The sequence below is a fragment of the Gobio gobio genome (genome assembly GCF_949357685.1).
Source record: "Gobio gobio genome assembly, chromosome: 6".
Taxonomy (NCBI): domain Eukaryota; kingdom Metazoa; phylum Chordata; class Actinopteri; order Cypriniformes; family Gobionidae; genus Gobio; species Gobio gobio.
The window spans coordinates 21121516-21135387 of record NC_137102.1 but is presented as its reverse complement, the minus strand read 5'-3'; the positions used below and the strand labels follow the sequence as shown (position 1 = coordinate 21135387).

At 38.4% G+C, this 13872-nt stretch overlaps 2 protein-coding genes across 2 annotated transcripts; one reads left to right on the top strand and one right to left on the bottom strand.

Moving 5' to 3' along the window:
• Nucleotides 1–372: 372 nt before the first annotated feature.
• On the top strand, nt 373–6270 carry ahsg2 (alpha-2-HS-glycoprotein 2). Its single transcript, XM_079818641.1, has 7 exons — nt 373–762; nt 3194–3304; nt 3382–3466; nt 3558–3712; nt 3794–3898; nt 4671–4739; nt 5593–6270. The coding sequence occupies exons 1-7, from the start codon at nt 553–555 to the stop codon at nt 5941–5943; spliced, it is 1086 nt and encodes a 361-aa protein (XP_079674767.1). The 5' UTR covers nt 373–552; the 3' UTR covers nt 5944–6270.
• A 1396-nt stretch (nt 6271–7666) lies between these two features.
• On the bottom strand, nt 7667–11618 carry LOC307127423 (uncharacterized protein). The gene is made up of 7 exons (XM_079818640.1): nt 11256–11618; nt 10899–11075; nt 10689–10807; nt 10449–10608; nt 9946–10061; nt 7862–9868; nt 7667–7751 (listed from the first exon to the last, which is right to left on the bottom strand). Exons 1-7 carry the CDS (start codon nt 11566–11568, stop codon nt 7692–7694), a joined length of 2952 nt encoding a protein of 983 aa, XP_079674766.1. The 5' UTR covers nt 11569–11618; the 3' UTR covers nt 7667–7691.
• Nucleotides 11619–13872: the final 2254 nt, after the last annotated feature.

Below are 13872 nucleotides of genomic sequence, written 5' to 3'. Positions count from 1 at the left end.
CAAGCATCCCTCATATTGCTGACCACTGGTAGTTGAACTGGATTTCCGCAATACAAATAGGTACTTCAGAAAAACAAGTTTGCATGAAGTTATGTTTGCTTTTCATTGTTGGGTGTTCGATAAGCACCAGAAACAGCAAAAACACATTTAAAAGTATCTTTTAGAAATCTAACATTTAAACTTTTACAAAAAAAGTGAGTCAAATTGCTTTTCTGATTATATATTTTAAATGGCACGTGGTGTGGATTCATTCAGGGAAAAAAAAACAGGTTCCATGTGAGTTTTATCACCAAGGACATGGTCAAAGTTTAAAAGCACCCCTGCTTCCCCAAACCAAACTTCAATTTAAACACCCACTCAAATTACACAGTTACATTTACTTTGGCACTCAAAGATGGTTCATTGGTGTCATTTACATAACAGAAGTCGGAATGTGGTCAAGACTAAAGTACAGTGTACGTATATATATATATATAAACAACAAACCAAACTCTGCCACCTTCTATCTGCATATTGGCTTCGCTTCAGGATTTCAAGTTATTGCTGTTCAGCATGCAGCTCTGCGTTACTGTGGCTGTTCTTGGGCTCCTGGTAATGGGCTCATGGGCACAGGGGGTGATGCCCACTTTCAGCTTGCCTCCCTGTGATTCCCCGGAGGCTGAAGCAGCGGCTCTGGTGGCACAGGATTTCCTCAATGCTCAGCACACCCACGGTTACAAATATGCCCTGAATCGCATTGAGAAAGTCAAGATCCTCTCCAGGGTAAGACAATGGATGATCATGAACAATGCATGTGTGATGGTGGCTGTACGTCAGTGTCCAAATGACGTTATGAGTTGAAAACATCTTAAAAATGTAGAGGGTATGTGATTATTTCATCCACTGAGCTTTTTAAAGAATATGACACCTGTGCAATTCCTTTGTATTTTCGGAAATGTTTAACATAAATAGTTATTTGTTGGACACTGATGGGTTTCGGAAAAATAAAAGTCGTTCCATTAACTGTTATAAAAAAAGTGTTTTTATATCTACAATTCAAAATACCGGTAAGTTTTCACATCAATATCATCAATGCACACATTTTTGTTTATACTACGGGACTGTTGAATGCTTGAATCTGATTGGTTGGCGAACGTTCTAAGGTGTGCAATTATTTTCAGGGAAACACATGGCTAAAGCAGTTCCAGGCAGGTCTTGACTGCATTACAGTTCCACATCACTTCGCCAAATGATTTCAGTTATTTAAAAGGTCCTTAAAGGGTTAGTTCACCCCAAAATGAAAATTACCCCATGATTTACTCACCCTCAAGCCATTATAGGTGTAATTGACTTTCTTCTTACAGATGAGTACAATTGGAGTTATATTAAAAAATGTCCTGGCTAATCCACGGTTTATAATGGCAGTAAGTGGCAGCCCAAAAAAGTATATCCATCCATTATAAAAGTAATCCACACTGCTCCAGGGGATTAATAAAGGCCTTCTGAAGTGAAGTGAGGCATTTTTAAAAGTAAAATATCCATATATAACACGTTAAAGTAAAATATATAGCCACCTTCGGAAAAACGTTACAATTTCTTCGTAAGTTGAATACAAAAGGCGGTCAGCTGATTGTATTCGCCTGAAAGAAAAATGTCATATACCTAGGATGGCTTGAGGGTGAGTAAATCATGGGGTAATTTTCATTTTTGGGTGAACTATCCCTTTAAGGACCATTCACACCAAGAACAATAACTATGAAGATAGCTATAAAGATAACTATATTAGCATCCACAACAGCGGATGATATCGCTCTGTTTATTCTAAGCGCATGCTTGTCTGTCACTTTAAATGCTCAAGCTCGTTACAGCGGAATGGATTCTGATTGGCTGTCAAGGTTTTTATCGTTCATCGGCTGGATAAAATCATTCTGAAAGTGATTCCAACAATATTGTTTACGACGATTTATCAATGTTAAGTGGTCTCTTAATTTTTTCCAGAGGTGTAATAATTTAACGGCCAGTCGAAAAATTTTTTATACTGTTGCCTGAGGTCTACTTGTGACGTTTGTGTGGTTTTTACATTCAAAAACATCATAATGAATAAGTAATAGGCTTTTCTGCCATGGTTTTGAGCCTCTCTCAAGACACGCTCGGTTTTAATGGGCGTGCCGCACTAAAGACTTGGAAGTAAACGCCCACGGCTAGGATTGGATAAGATTTGCATATTTAATTACCTGGTGAGTGCGCGTGAGGCATTGTTTTGAAAGTGGCAACCGGAATGATTCGTCCGACAAGGCTCACTAAATGTCTTTATCAAACAAACACAATGATTTATCTCTCATCCACCTGCGATTAATATGAATGTTATTTTACATTACTTGGCCCGCCCGATCAGTGGATATAAGCGTGAACCGTGCATCACACACACGCACACACGCACAAAGTACGTTGCAGACAGCAAAAACTTTTCCGCGATTGTATTTTTCCCTCAAATATCAAGTCAAGAGAGTGAACAACGCACATCCCCGGGATGTTGGGCTTTGCGAGCCCTGTGACAGTGGTAAGTTATGTTTAGTTAGACATGTAACCGATGTAACATTGTATTTGATCTGTAACAATGCAATACTATCACATATTAATTTTTTTTTTTATATTAAAAAAAAAATGTGTTGCTTCATTCATTCATGTAATCTTATCCTGTCTGCAAATCCAGACTCTTGTTTGCAAACGAATCTGGTGAAATCAACATACGTGCAATGTCTTCCCCACATGAGCTGGATATTCATTACAAATAAAGTTCAACCACACATTTCCAATATTAGAATCCGAAGGAAGCTTATGCAGCGACTGTGTTCTTCCACAACAAGGCACAGCGCAATATCTTGCTATCTTCTGCATGTTTATGGCTCGGTAGCGTGATCCGTTTAGCTCCACGAATCGGTGGGCGGGGCTACAGAATCAGGCGTACTTATTTATCTGTTGAGGCGGCGTTTCTGCATTCTATGACGTCAATGAAATGTTGGACATATTCTGAGATCGAGCGTTTTCTGGGCCTGGTGTCAATAAAAGCTTTTCTTTGACTAACAAGGAAGTTTTCAGCTCTGAAACTTACAGGATATTCTAATATCACGATGAACTTTTATATATCAAAGTCTCAAGGGAAAGTTGATTTCTCAATTCATTACCCCTTTAAGATTTAAATGTCTCTTTGTAGCCAGGTCAAGCAGACGCGCATCTTCTGGAGTTAGACTTGCTGGAAACTACATGTCACGTCTTGGATCCAACACCAGTAAGCCTGTGTCCAGTCAGACAAAAGCATAGTACGGTGAGATCTGTTCAATTAACTTTATTGTAAATATGCCATATAATGCATTTAACTAAAATCATCTTGTCTTCTTCTAGGCTGTTGAGGCAGATTGTGATTTTGTTCTGACAAATACAACTCAAGGTCTGTCTGTTGTGGCATTTAAGTGTCAAACCGAAACAGGTAAGAGGACCAAAAAAATCATTGTTAAAACAAATGCACTTTTTGTCATTTGATCAGGAAAGGAGACCCTTTGTTTTTTTGTTGTATCTAGAAACAGAGGATGATTGCTTAGGCTGCCCTCTCCTCGTTCCTTTAAATGACACGGATGGCCTCCAACTCATTGAAAACTCTTTAGATAGTTTCAATAAAAACAATACGATAAACACTAAGTTTGCACTCCTTGAAATTGGACGAATGTCATCCCAGGTAATGATGGAATATTAGAAATTATTATTAGACAATAAAGCTCCCTATAGACAATATGGTACTGTTTTCTAATTTTTGCAGATTGTCAGCGGTGGACACAAGTACTTTGCAGAATATGCCATTATTGGGACTAACTGCACAAGTCAAGATGATGATATATGCATCCCTCAGAATCACACTGTTGCTGTAAGAATATTTAAATACATTGAGAGAGAGAGTGAGATATTTTTTTGGTTAAATTTTATAACACTTTTATTAAATACAAAATTCTAAAAAAAACATTACAAAAACCTCATTAGATTATCCCATAACCTCGGCAAAAGACAATACATCATTATCAACCCAACACAGCAACTTCTCCACCTTCTTCATAGATAAATATGAAATAAAATAAGGCTTTTATAAGCCCTTTAAAACACAATTGAACTACACAATTTGAGTCATAAAGAATATTGTATCTTCTACTAACATATACAGCCATTTTTGCTTGTCCTAAAAGAGAGAGAGAGAGAGAGAGAGAGAGAGAGAGAGAGAGAGAGAGAGAGAGAGAGAGAGAGAGAGAGAGAGAGAGAGAGAGAGAGAGAGTTTGGCTGGTGTTCAGCTGGCAGGAGTAAATGTTTGTGTATTAAATGTCAACATGAAGCCAGAAATGACCCTATTAACCTAGCAGACCTTCCTGATCTATTGCGCATAAGACAGTGGTGCTCCACCTTTGAAGTGACTTTACTTTTCAGCTGATTTCCCTTTCCAAACCCCACTCCGTCCAGCTGCCTGTCTCCATTTTACATTCCCTCTTTTCACGATCCAATCAAATCCTACTGATAAACGTCTCGTCCTACATTTTTTTCTTGTTGAATATCCTGTTTTACTCAGAAATCGCATCAGATTACAGAAGCAAAATGGGTTGTCTTTCATGTTGACTTCAAAGTGTCTAATCCATATTTGTGGCTATTTTTAGATTCATGGCCTCTGTCTAGCTGAAGGTTCTGCCAATCTGAATGATGTTGACTGCAAAATCTTCGGCCCAGTAAATACCTCTTTGTTATTTTACATTTACATAATTGTGCAATTACATTATAATAGTAAAAAAAAATAATAATAATAAATAAATAAAAATATATATATATATATACATACATATAAAGATTTTCCATCATTTTAGTTAACGTTTGAGTTTTTCTTGTAGACATGACAGAACTGACTAGGACAAGTTAAATGAATGCAAACAAAGATGTTAAAATGTAATTATGGGGGGGGGGGGGGGTCACATTAAGCTGCATTGGTTTGGTCAATTATAACATTTAATGTTACACACAACCATGAAAACAACCTTAAAGTTGAATTGTGTAATTCATGTGTCATGTGCACTGATCTGTGTGTTATGATGTTATCTATATCAGTGGTAGATCAGTGGTCACGTGTAACACCAAGCAGAATTGCAAAAATAAAATTAGGTTTCAAACACTTCACTAACACAACACCCCCCCCCCCCCCCCCCCTATTTCTCAGTCCCAACTCAAAATCAGTATGCTTGGTCTATTTTGCTATGTATGGCCCAGCACCAGTAGTGGCACATAAATTACACACTTTTACTTTAAAGGGATAGATTCTGTCATTAATTACTCACCCTCGGGTCGTTCCAAACCCGTAAGACTTTCGTTCATCTTCGGAAGACACAAATGAAGATATTTTTGATGAAATATGAGAGGTTTCTGTCCCTCGGATTTCATAAAAAAAAAAACATCTTCATTTGTGTTCTGAAGATGAACAAAGGTCTTACAGGTTTGGAACAACCTGAGGGTGAGTAATTAATGACAGAATTTTCATTTTTGAGCAAACCATCCCTTTAAACGCAGATTAAACTTTTTTATTCATGACAGACCCAAGCTGTGGACCTGGCAAGCAACGCCACAGTGCAAGTCCAACAACTTCTGCATGCACACACCTTTGGACCGCAGCACAACCCCACCATTCATGGCCTCAGACATCACAAGCTGACAGCACTTCATGACCCTGCGGCAATTGGCCTGCTCTCTGCAGAATCTGCTGAATCAGTTGAGGTAGTGGTGGTGCCAAAAGAAGCTCCTGTTGTAAAGAGGGAGGTTTCTGCACCAGAAGGGCCAGCAGTAGATGCGGCAGTAGATGGAGCAGTAGTGACAGAAAAAACACCCATTCTTTCAGAGCCAATTCTCCTAGCTCCAATCTGTCCAGGAAAAAAGAAACATTTCTGACTTGTTCCCATCTCATGAACCAATCCATATAGATAAGATTAAATCACACTGGTTTAGGTCTCCAGACTTGTGTTGAGTTCTGAGATTGCCACCGAATTTATAACCGCAATCAGTCAGGAGTAAATGTTTTATAACAAAACAGGTACAAACAAAACTAGCCTTCTTGTTAAGAAATAAATCAAGGATGTGCCTTGTTATACTGTGGTGCTGTGATAAAATGTTTACCATGACAGGATGTCAATAAATATCCTGCTTTAAGAGAAAACATCTGAATTCTGTCATACTGTTACATGATGGTGGCCAAGAATTTGTGAAGTCAATTTACACATTTTTCTTGTCATTCAACTTATTTTATTTTGAACTTGTTTCACCCAAGAATACACTAACACAGCCGCTACAAAAAACTGAACATCCAAAGATGTTAAACTACTAAAAGCAATAATAAAAATAACGGTAACACGTTACAATAAGGTTCGTTAGTTAACATTATTAACTACATTAATTAACATGAATTGCATTTATAAAGCATTTATTTATCTTTGTTATTTCTACATTTATTAATGCATTATTAAAATCTTGTTAACATTAGTTAGTGCACTGTGAACTAACATGAACTAACCATGAACAGCTGGATTTTTACGAACTAATGTTAACAAAGATTAACTAATGCTGAACAGAGGTGTTGTTCATGGTTAGTTCATGTTAGCTAACGCATAAACCAATATTAACTAATACAACCTTATTGTAAAGTGTTACCAAAATAACAAAAAACAAACAACCAAAACGACAGCAATTGATGACAGAACATGTAAATGTATCTACTCGTTTTCCAGAGAATACAGAAACTTATCCCATCTCTGATTGAAAGCATAGGTGGAGTCGTAAAAATTGCCATTATTCGTTCATATGCATTAGAAGTCATAAGCTCAATCCGTAAAAGAGGGAAGCCATAATGCATCCAGCTCAAATGATTAATTTCAAATCTCAATTTTAATAAACTGCATATTCAAATAACTAATTTGAAAATGTTCATGTGCAAAAAATTGAGAAAAAAAAAACCCATCCCACAATGACAGTGGGACAGATTCTCATTAGTTATAAATGCTGCATTTGCAAAGGGAATCTGTTCACAGATTTGATACACAATCTTACCTTTAGCTTGTATGTTTTAAAGGTTGCTCATTGATAGAGAGTTAAAATGATTTTAATATGAAAACAAATGAAGACTGCAGGGCAAACTGAGGCATGTACATGTAAATAATGTTTTACATTGTTTAATTTTGGATTTCTGGTAATGGTGGCATAAGTCCAGGTACTCAAAAAGTGCCACCATCCTGTAGAGTTTAGTGCCAAAACACCAATCCTGAAGACCTCGATCAGCTGGCTGTGTTTAATTAGGGCTAGAGCTAAACTCTGCTGGAAAGTGATTCTACAGGAACTGGATTGGACACCCCACTCACCCAACAAACACTTGCTCCAAGTGAACAATGCCAAATTAACGCAATATCCATCCTGTTGTGACGTACTGCATTTAGCTCAAATCAAGAACACTAGGATGAAACTGAACTTAATTGTAAGCAGAATACAAATTTGTGCAAAAAGACAAACAACATTATCCTAATCAATAGAGACTCGAATAAATTAACTCAATACAAAGTGTACATATAAACTAAACAGGCAATGTAGGCTAGACATTATTTAAAGAAAAGCCAAAAACAGTTGTGTCACTTAAACGGTTTTATTATTAGTTAGTGTTGTTTCCAGCTCTCCGGATTCCATAGACTACTGTGGATGGACGCCTCATAACCCTAAGAAGGAAAAAAAAAAAAAAAAAAAAAAAAATAATCATCATTGTACACCTTCAACAGTAATTATGCTGTAAAATTTTGTTCAATGTACACATAACTGATTCAATTACCATCTGAGTGTTAGCTGGAGAGGGCAGTGCATCCTGGTTAGTTTGAACAGCAGGAACCCAATATTCCCTAAAACCAGGAACCACCGATTCTTCACTTTGACGGTTATACTGCAGAGGGTTCATTACTGGAAGGTTACCACCACTACTTTGCTCTGGTTGAGGTGGTGTGGCTGAGGGCTCAAATAGATTATTATTATTGGATGGCTGAGGTAATGACAACTGGCTGAAAGTGTCTTTTGTGGGAGAGTCAGTTATTGGAGGCTTAGCATTTGAATAAGTAGCTTGATACCAGGGATTCATATACACATTTTTGCCATGACCTGGGGGAATTGTAGGTTTTGAAGAAATGGCATATTGGACCATTTTCTCATAAAAGGGAACTTTATTTGGAGCAACTAACATTGCCTGTGTAAGATGTCCCCACGGGGGAACATACCCTTCCATATCAGCCTGGGAAACTGCAGGTTTTAGGCTTTGGTTTGAATAGACAAGAGGTTCAGCAACTGGTCCATTTTGTAAGGGTCCAAAAGGCTGCTTAGAAGGCCCCGAAGGGCCTATAACAGGAGCAACATTTGCAGGTTTCATTGTAGACCATGTAGGGAGATTAGTTGACTCCAATTTTCTAAAACCCTTAATGATGGGATTCTTTGCCAAATATTGCATTGCTATATTATCTAAAGCTGGTAGTATAACGGAACCTTCTGAAGAAAGCGGGCCATAATTATAACCCATGCCCTGAACAAACTGGGTTGAACCTGCAGATATAACGGGAGATGGCAGCATTTGGCCTGAAATTTCAGTCCGCCTAGAAGTGTCTAAATTAAACACTGGAGGATGACCAAAGTGGTGATGGTTGTGGTGGTGGTAGGATATTAAAGGTGGGCAAGGGCAGAAAGTTTGACCATGAAAAGAATGTGCATGGGACAAACAAATTGGAGTCAGGCAAGCATTTGTGGGTGCAGGGGTATTAACTTTAGGAAATTCAGGGATTGAAGGGGTAGGATAAGTGATTTGGGAAATATCAGACTCTGGGTTTATAGGATGACCCTTATCAACTGATTGGTATGTGGTTGAACTGGACGCAACAGTCCCAGAGGTGAAAACGGTATTATGCGGGGGGACTTTTGTAGGAGCAGGCGGCATTACAGCCGCGTGCAGTGGCGGGAAGGGGTTGTACCATGGGTGGAAGAGCTGTGGTCCTGCCTTTCTTGTAGGGGCAGGCATAGGTGGGTCATCCTCTAGTTTTGGTGGAGAATTTGGTTTAGAGGGCCCTGGTTGGTTTTGGGAATAAGGCCAGTAGGGGTCTTGTGGAAAGACTGTTGAGGAGGGAGCAACAAATTCTTGTTTTCTAGGATATAAAGGATACACCAAATTGCTGGGAGGAAACATGGGTGCCCATTGGACAGGAGGGACAACGGGCATTGTAGACATCCACTTATCCTGAGGAATGCTTGTGGGTTTTAGGAGGGGGCCGAGAGGGGATTTAGGAGCCTTGGTAGGAGGCAACAAAGGGTTTCTTGGATATTGCAAAGCAGTACTTTGACTGGGGACAGGGTTGAGATCCAAGCTGGACTTAGGTTTCCAAGGGTACCAAGTTGGAGGGCGTTTTACATTAACAGGTGCTTGTGACCGCTGGGTAATAGCAGTTCGGGGACCCACAATTGTGGGACCTCGAGGAAGAACTGTTGGTGGCACATTTGGAGGAAAAAGTAGAAAAGGGTCGCTAGGAGGAAAAGGTTTAAAATTTGGTGGGCCAGGGATGTAATAAGGAAGGGGAGGAGTGTGCAACTTCTGAACCTTTGAATGAAAGGAGACTGGCTGACTGGTTTTAGTAGTAGTAATGGAGGTGGGGGGGAGTGTTGGTGAAACGGGAGCATTAGGCATAGAAGTAGGTGTAAAATTCATAGGTGCATGATCAGGCAGAGTTTTAGGAAGATTAAGTGTCAATGCGGGGCAGGACAGATTAAACTCCTTCTCCACTGTCATGCTGAGAGTGAACATCCCATCCTGTAAAAGGCAGCAGCTTAGTTTATTCAAAATGAGAAACTGGCTGAAATTAGTAAAATGTGGAATATATTGCATACCTTTGGCTCAGTGCATGGCATGTACGGGGCATGGATGACCACACCTTCTGCATGTGACACCAAGCTGTATCCACATCTAGCCGACCCTTTCAGTAGAGGCTGCCACTCATTCATTACTACGTTTAAGCAGAATTAAAGGGGTATTATGATGGGTGGTCATGTTTTCCTTTTTCTTTAGTATTATGTAGCGGTTTATATTATATATCCGACACACTTGGTGTTTGGCCAATCACAACACACAAGGTCAGTAAGCCAATCAGAGCACAGCGCTCTTCAGAAGGGGCATTGTAGAAATCACCACATTTGAGAAAAACTGGGCATAGAGGAACTACAACAGTATGTGAAAAATATATATATTTTGAACATTAAAGCGTGTTTATATTATTTCATACCGAATACAGAAAAATAATTATCTTTGAAAATATTGCAAGACCCCTTTAATCAAATGTAGGCCTGTAAAGCTCATATCAATCTATGCAAACAAACATGGACCCGTTTGTTACCTTTGATCTTTAGGTTCTCAGAGACTCCTCTATACAGCCTCACAATCATGCCATTTGTGTAGCAAGAGACAGTTGGAGCCCTCTGTGTCGAAGTTGGTGAGGAACAAGACAGTTTCACAGGCAATCCCCACCAAAGTAAGGGAAGAACAAATGCGTCTTTCTGAAAAGAAAAATAGTAGGAAGGTCTGAAGGGATAATGCATACTAGAATTCTATTTTACATTGAAATGTAATTGCAAACCTCTTGTGATACGTAACATCCATCATATGGTATAATGAAAACAAAGTCCCTCCATGTTCTCAGAAATCTATGGCCACATTCTGAGGGCAACTGTGATAATGGAACTGGTTGGAGGCTTCCTACAAAATGATACAAATGCATCTTTTGTGAAGCAAAAAACTGAGTTCGAAGTCTTTAAGAAAGAAAGTTAATGTCAATGGATAACCAAACCTCTATCAATAAGAAAGCTGGACCCAAAAGGAGCCTCTCGTCCATGAACTGTTAGTTTCATCACATCTCCAACACAATCTATTTTGGGTTTCATATCAAGAAGCCTTTCTACTGTTGGAGTATACAGGGTGTTTGGACCATAAACCTGTCCCCAAAGAGGTTGCAACTTCATCCAGCCTTTTGACAGAAGATACAAACAAGGTAAACAGAAACACCATGAAATCAAAACACTAAATGCCTTAGCATGGAGGTGTAATAATTAAAGACCAGACTGGAAGACTAAACTCAGGGACTAACATGCTTGTTACATATTCGCTACAAATGCAAATTATATGATATCACATGTAAATCGTTTACCTGAATCATCTGACTGGTGTGCGTTCTCATCGGGTCGACTTTGAAAACCGAGATCCGATGAAAAACGGTCACTACCATCACCATGAGAATTTGAAGCTGGCTCTTTCCAAACGAGAAGGCGCCCAACCTTTTCTCCAGATTTCGGCTTCTCGTCTCCTCGGTCAAATGACACCTTTGTCCGTGCACTCTTGTAAAAAGAGCCCAGTGAATCAAGTTTCTTTCCCTCATTAAAGACTGCAAAACAACTAACTTTAATAAAGCTAAACCAAATAAACATGAAAAAACTCAGGATCTGTTTCTCTTTAAACGCCATTCGACAAGACAATTTTGCGCGCGCACACACCGCACCACACCACACACATGTAGTGTGTCGCACAACCGCGGCTTTTTTTTCAAGCACCGGCAATATATATAAGATCTTACAATTAGCCTAGTGCACGTCCAGCAAATCAGACACACCTGTTGGCACCCTAGAGACAAGAGAAATTAAGGAATGTGGAGTGTAAACTCAGTTTAAGTAGTTTTTTTGTGTGCTTGTCTAATCTGGCCCTGGAATAGATTTTTTACCCTGAACATTATATTTTAGTGAATTTCTCTGACACCACATGTCACTGTCCTGTAAAGAGCACATTCAGGGCTTTTCAGATATACCAAATGTTGGTAGGTTTCACCATGACAAAAACTTCTCCTTGGTCTTTAAATATGACTGACATTAATTTAGTGATCAAATTTAGCACTCTTATGGTAACATGATATTTTGTAATTATCATTTCAATCTGAACAATTTTCAAATTGTGTGGAAAATCTCAGGAAAATGTTATGGGGTTTAAAATCAGAATATGACTGTGTTACAAAACAGGACATTGATTTCATACATGCCCTGTAGACATCAGGACTTAAATCATGTTCATCAGGTATTTTGGAGTAAAAAATCTCAAATATTCCTATGAAATATTAGATATGAAAATATTATTAATTATTTCTCCCATCATTAGACTTTTTTCATTACATGGCCATTTCACCCACAAATTGAATAAAGTAAAACGGTAGCCTATATCAAATTATTCCATTGTATCTTTCATAATAGTAGAGAATATTTGTTTTTACAACCTTAAATACCTACAAATTTATTGGTGAATGAAATAAAAGTAAAACATCCCATTGTTTTTGCCTATACATTTGAGTCATGCTGTCCACTAGTTGACATAGCATAACATGAATAAAATCTAATGTTCCTCTCCTGAAAGATTCGCGCACGTCTCTATCTCCTCAGTGCCATCACAAGCCCCTACTGGCAACTCCTATCCACTTGAGAGACCTCTCGTGCTGTCTTAAATAAGAGTAAGAGCGATTCAAAGCTTTAAGAAATTTGATAACTTGCTTTTATACTTAAGTTGGAGTATAAATTTCATGAATTCTCAACACTTAAGACTAAAATGGCACTTTGAGAAGCTTGATACGGGCCCTTGTTTCACAGATAGGGCTTATATTAAGCCAGGGCCTTAGTTCAATTAGGACATTTTAAGTAGCTTTAACGTGGCTTAGAAAACACATTACTGGTGCATCTTGAGACAAAACAATGACACTGACATATTTTAAGATATGTTAGTGCAAGTTGCATTTCAGTCTGGGACTAGCTTAAACCTGGGTCGTTGAAACCGGGGGTATGTCATCTGAGGTTGCGTACACCTGTATGCTTGTGATTATAGCGACCTCTCCAGGCTTACCTTCTCAAATACAAACGAATGAGGCTTAATATATTTTTCCTTTCAGTGCTCATTTTAATATCAACATAGCAGCTTCACATATTGAAGAGAACATCTCTTGAGAGGGAGAGAAAAGAGCAAGCAGCAAATCCCTTTTCTGATACCTACCATGCACTACTACACGATCTTTGGAAGACTTCATTTTCTACATACTTCTAAGATGCTTGAAGACAAACACGTAAACAAAATCAAATTTCTGGTTGGAATAGGTTTATTTGATCTGTCTGTAAACAAGGTGGTTAAATCATGGCATTTGTTTTTTCTTTCCTTTCACGCAAATTGAGTTGAGCTGGTCAGATGTAAGAAGGGAGAGAATTGGACAAAATTGTGAATTTTTTTTTTTTAATCTGTACATTTTCCACAAGCCCTGGAGTTTGAATGTATGCCAATATCCAAAAGGTGCCACTGAAGAATCGACTCCTCACAAGGCAGCAGTTAAAAATCCCTCTCACAGTAGCAACAGATCAGATCTACATTATGGCACAGGATACACAGCTTTATTTAACAAGTTTCCACAATACAACTGACTTCGACTAGTGGTCTTTTTCCAACTAATACCACCATATCCCAGGAAAGGTTAGTGTACACAGTTTACTTCAGTATATATTTTTTTTGTCTATTTAATGAAGCATTTGTACCGTGCTATGACAGTTTGATACATCGCAATTAAGTAGTTTACAAGGCAATGACTTCCAAATGTTTTCATTCTTGAAAAGAACAGATTAAAAATGTTTAAGAATTTTGAAGTGACATGTTAACAACAAGACTGCCATTTCATCTATTCAAGACATTCATGAGAGAAATTCTCAGGTAGTTATCATACACTTTGATTTTTATTTCAAACTGTTAAG